At 39.1% G+C, this 11,645-nt stretch overlaps 1 protein-coding gene across 5 annotated transcripts in view; it reads right to left on the bottom strand.

Moving 5' to 3' along the window:
- The window catches only part of LOC107573768 (semaphorin-6A-like), a 30,376-nt gene that overhangs the window by 17,195 nt on the left and 1,536 nt on the right, over nucleotides 1-11,645 (bottom strand). For all 5 annotated transcript variants that reach the window (XM_016260209.1, XM_016260210.1, XM_016260211.1 and 2 more), the window contains exons 3-10: nucleotides 10,503-10,591; nucleotides 8,762-8,979; nucleotides 7,592-7,723; nucleotides 5,569-5,724; nucleotides 3,836-4,009; nucleotides 1,901-2,041; nucleotides 1,738-1,815; nucleotides 104-162 (exon numbers count right to left, since the gene is read on the bottom strand). In XM_016260209.1, coding sequence (XP_016115695.1) covers nucleotides 104-162; nucleotides 1,738-1,815; nucleotides 1,901-2,041; nucleotides 3,836-4,009; nucleotides 5,569-5,724; nucleotides 7,592-7,723; nucleotides 8,762-8,979; nucleotides 10,503-10,591 — 1,047 coding nt within the window. The remainder of the gene's footprint in view (nucleotides 1-103; nucleotides 163-1,737; nucleotides 1,816-1,900; nucleotides 2,042-3,835; nucleotides 4,010-5,568; nucleotides 5,725-7,591; nucleotides 7,724-8,761; nucleotides 8,980-10,502; nucleotides 10,592-11,645) is intronic.

The raw sequence follows: 11,645 nt of genomic DNA, 5'->3' as shown, positions 1-11,645 counted from the left end.
GGGGCTTCTGTTTGAGTGTGTGTGTGTGTGTGTGTGTGTGTGTGTGTGTGAGTGTAGCTGTGTCTGAGGAATGTCCAGCACTCAGTAAATGGGTTCTGCTTACTTTGGCAGTCGCCCAGTCCATCTGTGTTGCCCTGTTCCACGTCCTGCTCGAACGGCCATCTGCGCGCACACACACACACACACACACACACACGCATGCAGTGAGCGAGTGACTTCAACACCTCCATTTCACACTCACTGACTTCAATCTCAAGTACATTTTCAAACATGTTTGAGTGAATCAATGTCGTTCAAACAATATCATGAGAAAATGAAGCAGAAAACAGGATTGTAAATGTGATGTGAATATTAATAAAAACACAGATGTTTATTTCTGAAGTTTCACTGATGCTGGTTGGATTGTGATGAAGGGCGGCCCGTTATCATTCAACCCTCGACCATCCAGCAAGAGATTCATCATCTCTCAGATGAGAGAAATACACTGCAATGAAACCGCTGATGAGAATGAAACCGAGCTCAGATGAGATCTGAACCTCATGAAGAATCACGAGAACACCTCAAACACACATGAACAGAGCCCAGATTAGAAACACAGAGACGCTGCTTTATAGGCTGGACGTTTCTATAACACCAAAAAGTAGGACAGGATTCATGAAGCTAGGATAAAAACTGAAAAATAATCCTAAACCAATGACCAATCAAATGAAATCAATTTCAACAAAATCCATATTTGACTGTTTAATGCAGCTCAGAGATGCCATGAATACATTTACACTGCAACTACAATTACATAATGTTAGGAGAGTAATGTGTTAAATATAAAATATACTGAATATAAAACAATTAAATGATACTTTGAATATGAAACTAAAACCACCAGTAGGTGTGGAGACAAGTCTTAATGAGTTGGTTGATTCACTGATTCGTTTAAAACAGCTGATACATTCATGAACGAAGCAAGTGACTTATGCCACAGAAAGATGCAAAAAATAGTGAGATTAGTATACTAGGTTGCAGTTCTGAATTTAGCAACTGCCTTTATGAATGGCTTATTAAATCATTGAATCACTCGATTCATTCAAAAATGCTGAATCATTCAGGAATGAAACACCACTGTGTTGATCGGGGAGCAAAACAGTCTATAATGAAAATATTGTGTCTAAAATTTTAATGATTTAATATAAACTTGAACAAAACATTGTCATTTTTTATAATATACCATTGTATAAAGCATAAGACAAATGAGCGGACATGGTATTTAAAAACTAGACTGTCCAATTTAAAACCGGACGGATGACCGCCCTACTTCTTTCTCAGGGTCCATTTCATAAAAAGCATTTTCTGAAACAACGGGGAAAGCATCAAGTCAAAAGCCTTTGAATTGCAGACACAGATCGTATCCCATAATCCTTCACTTTACATAAATTGCACAAGCCGATCTCACATAAGCTCTGTACGGCTCGCTTTCTGAAGTGGAAAACTCAATCAGAACAGAAATAATAATAACAGCATATAAAATGCGCGCTGATGAGCTCACATGACGATGGCAGTGGAAACATGCTGTGCGTTCAATAAGCTATATTAATAAAGAGATGAGTTATGGAGGTTTTCTGGGGTCAAATGCTTTTTTCCAGATGAGAAACTCCAGCAGCTCAAACCACAATGCGAGAGAAGACTGACATCAGCGCTTGGCTCGCACCATCTATAATTACAGACTGAGAATGAGCCGCTTACTTTGGGTCCAATGAGATTTCTTTACAGGCGCCCTCTGACACCCAGCCACAGTACGGGTCCCTGGAGGCGATACAGGACCTGAGAGAGACACACATGAGGGGTTAATGTGGAGAAATACCAGCGGTCTGTATGAACAGCTCAAACAGAGAGAAAGCATACGCACTTTTTGCACTTCCCATGACGTTCGCAGCGGGACAGCGGGACTTTGACCACACATGAGGTGAAGGCCACGAACAGAGAGTGACTCCTGCTGTCAATCTGCATGCTGATGATGCGCTTGTCCTCCACGCCATCAATGCTGCACCTGAACACCACAGATTCACGTCAGATTCACTCCAGATCACTCGACAGATTCACATCAGGTTACGTCAGACCACATCAGATCATTCAACAGATTCACATCAGATCACTTGTTAGATTCACACCAGATCACTCGACAGATTCACACCAGATCACTCGACAGATTCACATCAGGTTATGTCAGACCACGTCAGATCATTCAACAGATTCACATCAGATCACTTGTCAGATTCACACCAGATCACTCGACAGATTCACACCAGATCACTCGACAGATTCACATCAGGTTACGTCAGATCATTCAACAGATTCACACCAGATCAATCACTTATCAGATTCACATCAGATCACTTGACAGATTCACACCAGATCACTCAACAGATTCACACCAGATCAATCACTTATCAGATTCACACCAGATCACTCAACAGATTCACGCCAGATTACTCGTCAGATTCACACCAGATTACTCGACAGATTCACACCAGATCACTTGACAGATTCACACCAGATTACTCGACAGATTCACACCAGATCACTTGACAGATTCATATCAGATCACTCGACAGATTAACACCAGATCACATGACAGATTCACACCAGATCATTCGTCAGATTCACACCAGATCACATCAGATCAGGTGACAGATTCACACCAGATTACACGTCAGATCATTCAACAGATTCACATCAGATCACTTGTCAGATTCACATCAGATCACTCGACAGATTCACACCAGATCACTCGACAGATTCATACCAGATCACTCGACAGATTCACATCAGATCACTCAACAGATTCACATCAGATCACTCGACAGATTCACATCAGATCACTCGACAGATTCACACCAGATCACTCGTCAGATTCACGTATTCACACCAGATCACTCGTCAGATTCACACCAGATCACTCGACAGATTCACATCAGATCACTCGACAGATTCAGACCAGATCATTCGTCAGATTCACACCAGATCACTCGACAGATTCACATCAGATCACTCAAAAGAATCTGAATGGACTGAATCACTCATTCAGACTCATTCAGACTAGACAGACATTCAGACTATCTGAATAGATCTGAATAATGTCTTCTCTACTGTGAAATATACAAACAATTTCTGAGCCAAAACTGTAGTAAATCTGATAAATGTTTTTTACAGTAGACTCACATTTGCTTCATGTGGAAAGTTTCCTGTTGCTTTGCATCCAGGTATGCTAAAAATCTAAGCTTGTTACTATTCATAAATGTATATTTATGATCATTGTTAATAAAACGCAAGCATCTCCCCAATATTCAAGCAATAATTCAGTATATTGTTTTGAACATGGTAAATCAGAGTAACGTGGTACTGCTGTGTTGCTTTAATATAACAAATCCTCTCTGCATTTCTCCTCTTTTCCAGTTTGCTTCCTCATCCAGTTCTCTCGCAAACCTGGCATTATGCATTACACATATTGTTAGCTCTTAGACAAATTGCTTTGTTCCTCTTTTGTAAGTCGCTTTGGATAAAAGCATCTTCTAAATGCATGAATGTAAAATGTTAATAAAGCAGATAAACATTTTAGCGTTGAGGTTAAACGCAGCATCGCTGTCCTCAAAAAGCCTGGTGGGCAGCGTTTGCTGTTTATTCCGCTGTGACAGCACATATTAACCAGACTCTCTGTTTGCTTTAATCATTCAGCGAGGCCTGGCGGTCCAAACCAGCAGTGCTCTTTAATTTACTAACCGCGTGCTGTAACCTGATAAACGGGTGTAAATGACAGAGCGGCTTGTCCTAATGGAATACACACTTCTCTTGGTTATAGACGCTCAGCTCCTCCAGAAACAGGCTGTCGTTCAGGAAGCCGCTCTGCATCTTGGCCAGGAACTTCAGCACGATTCCTCGCTCCGATCCCAGGAAAACCACGGTGTGGTTGCGATGAGGGCCGGCAGCGTTATCCACGGCTATACGCGTCAGACGATATCTGCCAGAGAGACAGAATACAGTCTTAACTTCATTCACGAACACTATGACTATGAATGAAGACAAGATTGACATCACTAAACACTGTGACAAAATGTATCTATTTTCTACAACCAAAAAGATAAAGAGTAGAAAAAAATCTCAACCTCCACATGTTTTCATGCTTGGAGTTGCCAGACGTCTGATGTAATTTCTCAAACGACAACAATCATGATCAGTAATCACCATTATAGTTTTGAGGAAAATAATTGTGATCATCAGTTTAACCATTATGCAGCAGGACTAAAATGTCTAAAACTAGACTCAAATTCCCAGACTTTTAGTCAACTAAACCTTGACTAAACAAAAAACAGGACCGGTTGAGTAAATGTGACCGTGGACCACAAAACCAGTCATAAGGGACAGTTTTGAAAAAACTTTTGTTTTGAAATTGAGATTTATGCATCATCTGAAAGCTAAATAAATGCACTTTCCATTGGTGTATGGTTTGTTAGGATAGGCAATATTTGAAAATCTGGAATCTGAGGGTGCAAAAAAATCTAAATATTGAGAAAATCATTTTTAAAGTTGTTCAAATGAAGTTCTTAGCAATGCATATTACTAATCAAACATTAAGTTTTGATATATTTACGGTAGGAGATTTACAAAATATCTTCATGGAACATGATCTTTACTTAATATCCTAATGATTTTTGACATAAAAGAGAAATGTATAATTGTGATCCATACAGTGTATTGTTGGCTATTGCTACAAATATCCCCCAGCGACTTAACACTGCTTTTGTGCTGCAGGGACACATATATGATGAAAACTAAAAAGGACATTCAACACAGGACTAAGATTAAAAATGACTGACAAAATGAACACTATTACAATTAAATTTCCATTGGTTTTCCGACTCGGCTCTCGCTAAAGGAATTAAAGCGTTATCTGGCGACTGCCGTTCCAATTAGCAGCTCATCTCAGTCTTAATCAAATGTATGTATAATTTCCAAATCCATATGCAAATACATTTTCAGGGTGATTAAAATTGGCAAGATGGAAATAAGACGACAAATAAATGATACATGTTTTTTTTTCATATTTCCAAATCTGTGGAGTCTTTGAAGCCGAGAGAAACGGATACAGACGCTTCTTCAGCAAATGTGTTTTCAATAACTCGGTTTTACTGGGGCACATTTACACAAACCCAAATGAACAGAAACTTATCAGGCTGAAAGCAGACGTCGTTTCAAAGAGTCTCGTTCTGCTAGAAACAGATAATTCTCCCATAATCCACTTCATTATAAGAAGACAGATGGCAGTCTTTCACTGTGCTTTTGCTTTTTAGAGAGAAACATCATCTCTCCTTCAGGGTCGAGCTGATATAATGATTCATGAAATATCTCCAGATTCTCATGAAACGCTCAGGCTTCGTGTCTGAATCTCATGCAAATGACTCGATTCATTCACGAAAATGAGCAGCGCTTATGAAGATGGAAACCAATCCATATTTGCATGACAATAGTCGCCATGCATAATTCACGTCTTAGAAGGACCTCTGACCCGACTCGACTCACCGGACCATCGTCTTGAGGAACCACGGCCGATTGGCGATGGAAGGAACGGCCTCGTCCATCAGCGGGTGAAGCTTGATGAAGTTCAGCGTTTCATCCGGGAACTCGTTGGACACTTTGAATTTCTCTCCAGGGGAAGATCCTGCGCAGACGCCTGGCCTGAAGACGACAGCGGAACATCAAACATCTCTATCCTCTGCATCAGTGATATGAACAACAGAACTGACCAACCAATGCCATAATCACATGACAGTGAGCCTAAATCACGGTAATGAATATGTTGCCTTGAACGGTTAAAGCACTGCCATAAATATGTTGAATGAAGGAAGGTTTATGGCTCTGCGCTGCTGCTGAATGGGCAATGCATTGGTTTATTCCCACCACAGAGGAAACAGAATTACATTGAGACGCGGTTGGCATGGTCGCTCTCATTAACACTTGACCTCGTTTCACACAAACACATAATTTTATGTTAATCAGCGCAGGCGATAGTCCCGCCGTTCACGACACAGAGACAAGCCATATGGAAGCAGATCTTCGGTCCTGTGAGATGATTTAATCAGCTGCTGCATCTGGAGAATCAGGTTTACGTGCTCGCAAACACTTGTGTGTACATAACAGGGACAAATACATTTAAATAAAATACAATTAAATAAAAAATAAATTTAATATTTAATTAAAATTTAATATTTTTATAGTTAATTGAATTAATTATTAAAATATTCATTTAAATAATTTTAAGACTATACATGAATGCATGCATTATCCCTGAACACAGTAGTCAACATTTGAAGTGGATCAAAACTGCGTTCTGAATGTTTTTGATCCACTTCAGGTTCCTTAGTTGACTCTGATTGGTTGTCAGATGTTACAGGATGTGGAGTTATTTTCTATAAGTCAGAGTTCTATGTTTGCTGACTGCATTATGGTTTCATGTCTACATAGTAACGCTGGTTTGAGCTGCAAGACAGCACAGGTGAACAGGGTAAACCTTTTAACTTGTAGATATCACCATACTTCCCCATTTGATCAAACACAGTGCATTAAGAAAACTGTTTTGTATTACAAGTTTTCTGAAAATATGCAAATGAGACATTATATAATTAAATATGCACTGATTTCCATACAACATTGGATAAATCCAAGATCATATTTCTTGTTTGACTTTGTCATCATATTAGAGTCAAAGGCTTTTCTTACTTCGATTTTTTGTCTTGTTTTCAGCCAAAATATCTAAATCAAGAAGGATTTTCTACAAATTATTATCTTGTTTTCAGAAAAAACAAGTCAAAATTAAGGGAGTTTTTGCTTAGAACAAGCCAAAAAATCTGCCAATGTTGTAAGCAAAATAATCTTATTTCAAACAGAAAACAAGATTATTTTGCTTGTTTCAGGCAAAAACTCACTTCATTTTAAAATGTTTTTTCTGAAAACAAGACAATAATTTGTACTTGTCTAGAAAATTCTTCTTGATTTAAGAATTTTGAGATATTTTGGCTGAAAACAAGACAAAAAATCTACGTAAGAAAAGTGCAGTGTTTTTATCACTCCATGAATCAGAAAATATTTTCAACAGACAGAAAACAAACACATTTTCACCATGTTTTAGGAGTAAAATGTTGTATAAATCAGTGTGAATGAAATATGAACAAACCTTCAGAATATAGAGAGGGGAATAAAACTGTACAGTTTGATGTTTATAAGAGAAAAAACTCTTTAAAGATATGAATTGTGACTGAAATCTACAGACACAAATAGATAAAGTACAATAAAAAACACTTGAATGTGTGTTTTGCATGTTTTCTTTCCACTAATTTAATGTTCTCAAACTCAATTCCTGGTTTTCCAGGAATTGAGTTTGAGACCACTGCATTAGACTGAAAGACGACATGGAAGCAAAATAGACCTCAAAACTGACCAGTGCATAAACACTGGTTTGGTCTGCAGTGTCTCGCTGGTGAGTGAGGAGAATGACTGAGAGCTGGACTGTAAGTAGAGACCCAATGGAAGCGTGTGGGATGGATACCTGGGTCTGGGCACCTTCTCCTCGGGGACGGGGGTCCAGGTGGAATCGGACGACTTCTGCTCTTTGAAGCGTCTGGTGAAGGCCGCCGCGATATCCACCATGTCATACGCGCAGACGGCCGATCCCGGGATGCTGCAACACACATTCATCACGGAGACACGCTTTCAGCAAAATAACAAAACTGTGAATCACTCCGGCTCGGACACGAGCGGCACACAAGGGCCGGATTGTGATTGTATGAACTGTGAATCTGAGTAAGACAGAAGCTCTGACTAACAGGGTCATTGTGTCGCCTTCCCATCAACATGAGTTCATTCACGGGAATCTGCTGGATCTCGACGCTGATAAACAAGGTCTTATCTGCTGTTTATCTGTACTAGAGCTGTCAACATGGTTGAAAAAATACATTCGAATTTTGTACTTAAATATGATCAATATTCAAATTTAAAAGGCATAATTTCAGTTTGGTTTCTCCCCTGAGGGTGCATCAAGCTAAATATTACTAATGCACGTTTATTAAAGCAATAAAATAATGTGACTATCTGTGAAAAAAGTGCATGTTTAAAATAATGTTTATAAACCATATATAATTAAGTTGCTTAAACAATTAGAAACAAAACAGCATCATGTATGCATGCATAGTTTAATACAAAGGACCGGAAGCCAATCGCAAAGAGTACTTTTTCTATTTAAAAACATGAGATGCAGTGGGATGGGGAAAAACCGCCATAAAGTCTCGAGACATGTTTTTTAAAAGTTTGAATTTTACATAAATTTTAGATGGCTTGCTAAACATGCAGCTCTCTTGTGCAACACTTATAGATGTCCCTCTAGAAAATGCAATAAATATGCGTTCTGTGTGAACGGCTTGGTTTCAGTTTTGACGTAAACAACATCTTCTCCACACTGATGTTCTCTTTTTCCGCAATATTTTGAATGAACAATGCAGCAGCGCCGCATCTGGTGGCTTCAACTGGATAGACTAACAAAAAAGCATTCAAATGCAACAACACCCACTTCGTCATCGCATCTCGTGCGCCACTGATAAGGACTCCTGACGCACACCTAAAATTCAAATGCAACTTTTTTTGCATTCGAATGTGGATTTTTATTTTAAATTTGATGAATATTCGAAATTCAAATTTTTTTTTGACAGCCCTTAATCTGTACCTGTTGTACGGCGTGGAGAAGGTGGCCATGACCACGTCGTGGCCGCTGATGTGGATGACGTCGGTGACGGCCTGCAGGATGTTGAAGTAGAAGTGTGAGTCTCCAGGGATGGAGCAGTTGAGGCGCGTCTTCAGGAAAGAAGTCCACTGTTTCTCCAGCACTCGCTGCGAGCCGCCACGGTCGTTCTTACACACGCGAGCCACTCGCGGAAACACCACCTGATCGGAGAGGCATTAAACACGCCTGACACCTGCATCATGCTCTCAAAAACACTAGAAACGCTTCAGGAGAATTAAACTGAGCCCGGATTCTGCATTTCTGTCCCTGATGGAGTTTGGGTTTCTTGTTCCTGTCGCCTTTGGCTTGATTGTGGCTCTTTAATGTGTGCTGACAGATCACCGGTCATCTCTTCCTCTTTACTACTAGTTACAGCAGCAAATAAACACGAACGAACATCAGAGGAATCAGAACAACTCACTGAAATGAATCACGAATCATGTAATCGATCGATCAGTGATTCAACCGCAGAAAGATGCCAATAAAACAGCTTGAGATCAATAATGTCACCTAACGTCACATTTACCATATGATCATAAACAGCTAGAAAAATAACTCTAGAAGGGAGCATTTTGATAAATATATGCACTATATTACATATTTATACTGAACCTGTTGTCTTCAATATTTAATGTATGTTTGAATAAATCCATCTAGAAAACATGTTATGTTGTTTATATTTCAACGACAAACTGCAGTAGAAACATAATTCTATCATTAAAATGTTATTATAATACATATTTATTATAGAAATTGTCTTATGTACAATTTTATGAATGAGTTTAATATAGCAATGCACCGACTGACAGGGTTTATTGTACGTTACAGGATTAGTCGAGAGAGATATTTTTCTTGATAATGTACTGGATCTGATATATCCAAATGCAAATTGCAAGCTTGTGAATCAAAATCGAATCATAAAATTTGTCTCAATACCCAGCCCTAATTAATAGTCAGTAATATTGTTGATCTGACTGCATTGCCACTATCAGATGGGAAAACCTGATCTGAATAATGACTCTATTGTCTTTAATAGAGCTGCTTTACAGCTGAAATCAATTTAGTTTCGTAACTGATGAATTTTACAGTTACTGAACTGATCTGATTTGAATAATGACCCTGATTTTACAGCTGAAATTTGAACTGGTTTCATATTTGATGAAGTTTGAATCATTGATTCTGTATTGTATAAAGCGCTACAGAAACAAATGTGACTTGACATATTCTTCCTGCTGACAGCACTCATTTCGCTGTAATTTGAGCTGTTAGTGTCGCGTCAGGCTGCTGTAATTACAGTAATCAGGCAGGTTGGTCCGTACAGTAACTGGAGAGACTCATATTCACCGGAGACGCTCAGGCTGTAATTACTCCTCACTGAATCGGAGCGCAGAAGCCTCTCAAATCTCACGTCTTCTGCCTTTGAACTCACAACAATGAGCCTTTGTCATGCACTCGTCTGTTTGCTCACAGCACTCACAGACCAGGAACTGAATTCTGGACCTAAAGCTATTTAGGGCTCGTCGTTGGGATAGCAGACAATGTTTGTGTTATTTTTAGTACATGCATCCTGAAGGGCCGCGCCTGAGATCTCTTAAAAACCCTCACATACTTCATACGCCCACTTCCTGTCACTTCCTGTCTGAAGCGCTAAAGCAGCAAAACACGCTAGATGTGTTTCCCGTACCTTCCCCATGCTGTTGTACTCCATGGCGATTTCCCGAAAGAAGAAGTAGATGAACTCGCCGTACTCGATGGCCTGCACGAAATACGGCTCTGAAATCAACAAGAGCGACTGTGAGCTCAAACATCAAAACATGAATTCAAATGATAGCATATTGTGATGAGCTTGTCTCAGTGATGCCCGTCAGTCGTCAGACACGATTAACGCTCTCTGCAGTGTAGAGGGGAACGCAGTACAAGTAACGCGAGTTACGTAATCAGATTACTTTTTTAAAGTAACTAGTAAAGTAAAGCATTACTTTTTAATTTAGAGGGAAATATCTGAGTTACTTTTTCAAATACGTAACGCCAGTTACTTTGTTTCTCATGTGTTGAGTGACAGCTCTGCATGTGTTGAGTGACAGCTCTGGTGTTGCCATGGTGACAGAAATCAGGAGTCAGTGCAGAGCGCTGTGTGTGAACATGATCTTACTGTAGCTCTAGACTAAATATGAACATGCATGTGTTTACTCATCTCACTGCACACAAACACATTCAGTGCTCCTCACCAATTAAATGTTAAATAAGACAAACATCATTTATGTATTTAATCCCATTTTATTAACCAATGTCACCTCCGATGATCCAATTAAAGCAAAAATGACACATTTGTTTCATTTCTGTCATTGCTGAATAGTGTCCTGCGTCATATTCTTCATGTAGTTAGTTTGAGCTGCGCTCTCTACTGTACAGACGTGCATTTACATTTCAGCCTGAGGCGCATTCATTTCACTTTTGGTGTGAAAAGGGCTTTTACATTTGTTAAAGAGGAACTTTTTATATTTAAAATCAAACAAGCAAGCCCTGCCCAGATTTAAAAAGTAACTAAAAAGTAACGCGTCTCATTACTTTCCATAAAAAGTAACTAAGTAATGCTGTACAGACGTGCATTTACATTTCAGCCTGAGGCGCATTCATTTCGCTTTTGGTGTGAAAAGGGCTTTTACATTTGTAAAAAAATACTTTTTATATTAAAAACAAATAATCAAGCCCTGCCCAGCTTTAAAAAGTAATAAAAAAGTAACGTATCTCATTACTTTCCATAAAAAGTAACTAAGTAACATAATTACTTACTTTTTTTAGGGAGTAACGCAACATTGTAATGCAT

This window comes from Sinocyclocheilus grahami, unplaced genomic scaffold (genome assembly GCF_001515645.1).
Source record: "Sinocyclocheilus grahami isolate Dianchi unplaced genomic scaffold, SAMN03320097.WGS_v1.1 scaffold2029.1, whole genome shotgun sequence".
NCBI lineage: Eukaryota > Metazoa > Chordata > Actinopteri > Cypriniformes > Cyprinidae > Sinocyclocheilus > Sinocyclocheilus grahami.
This window is presented reverse-complemented; position numbering and strand designations above follow the sequence as displayed.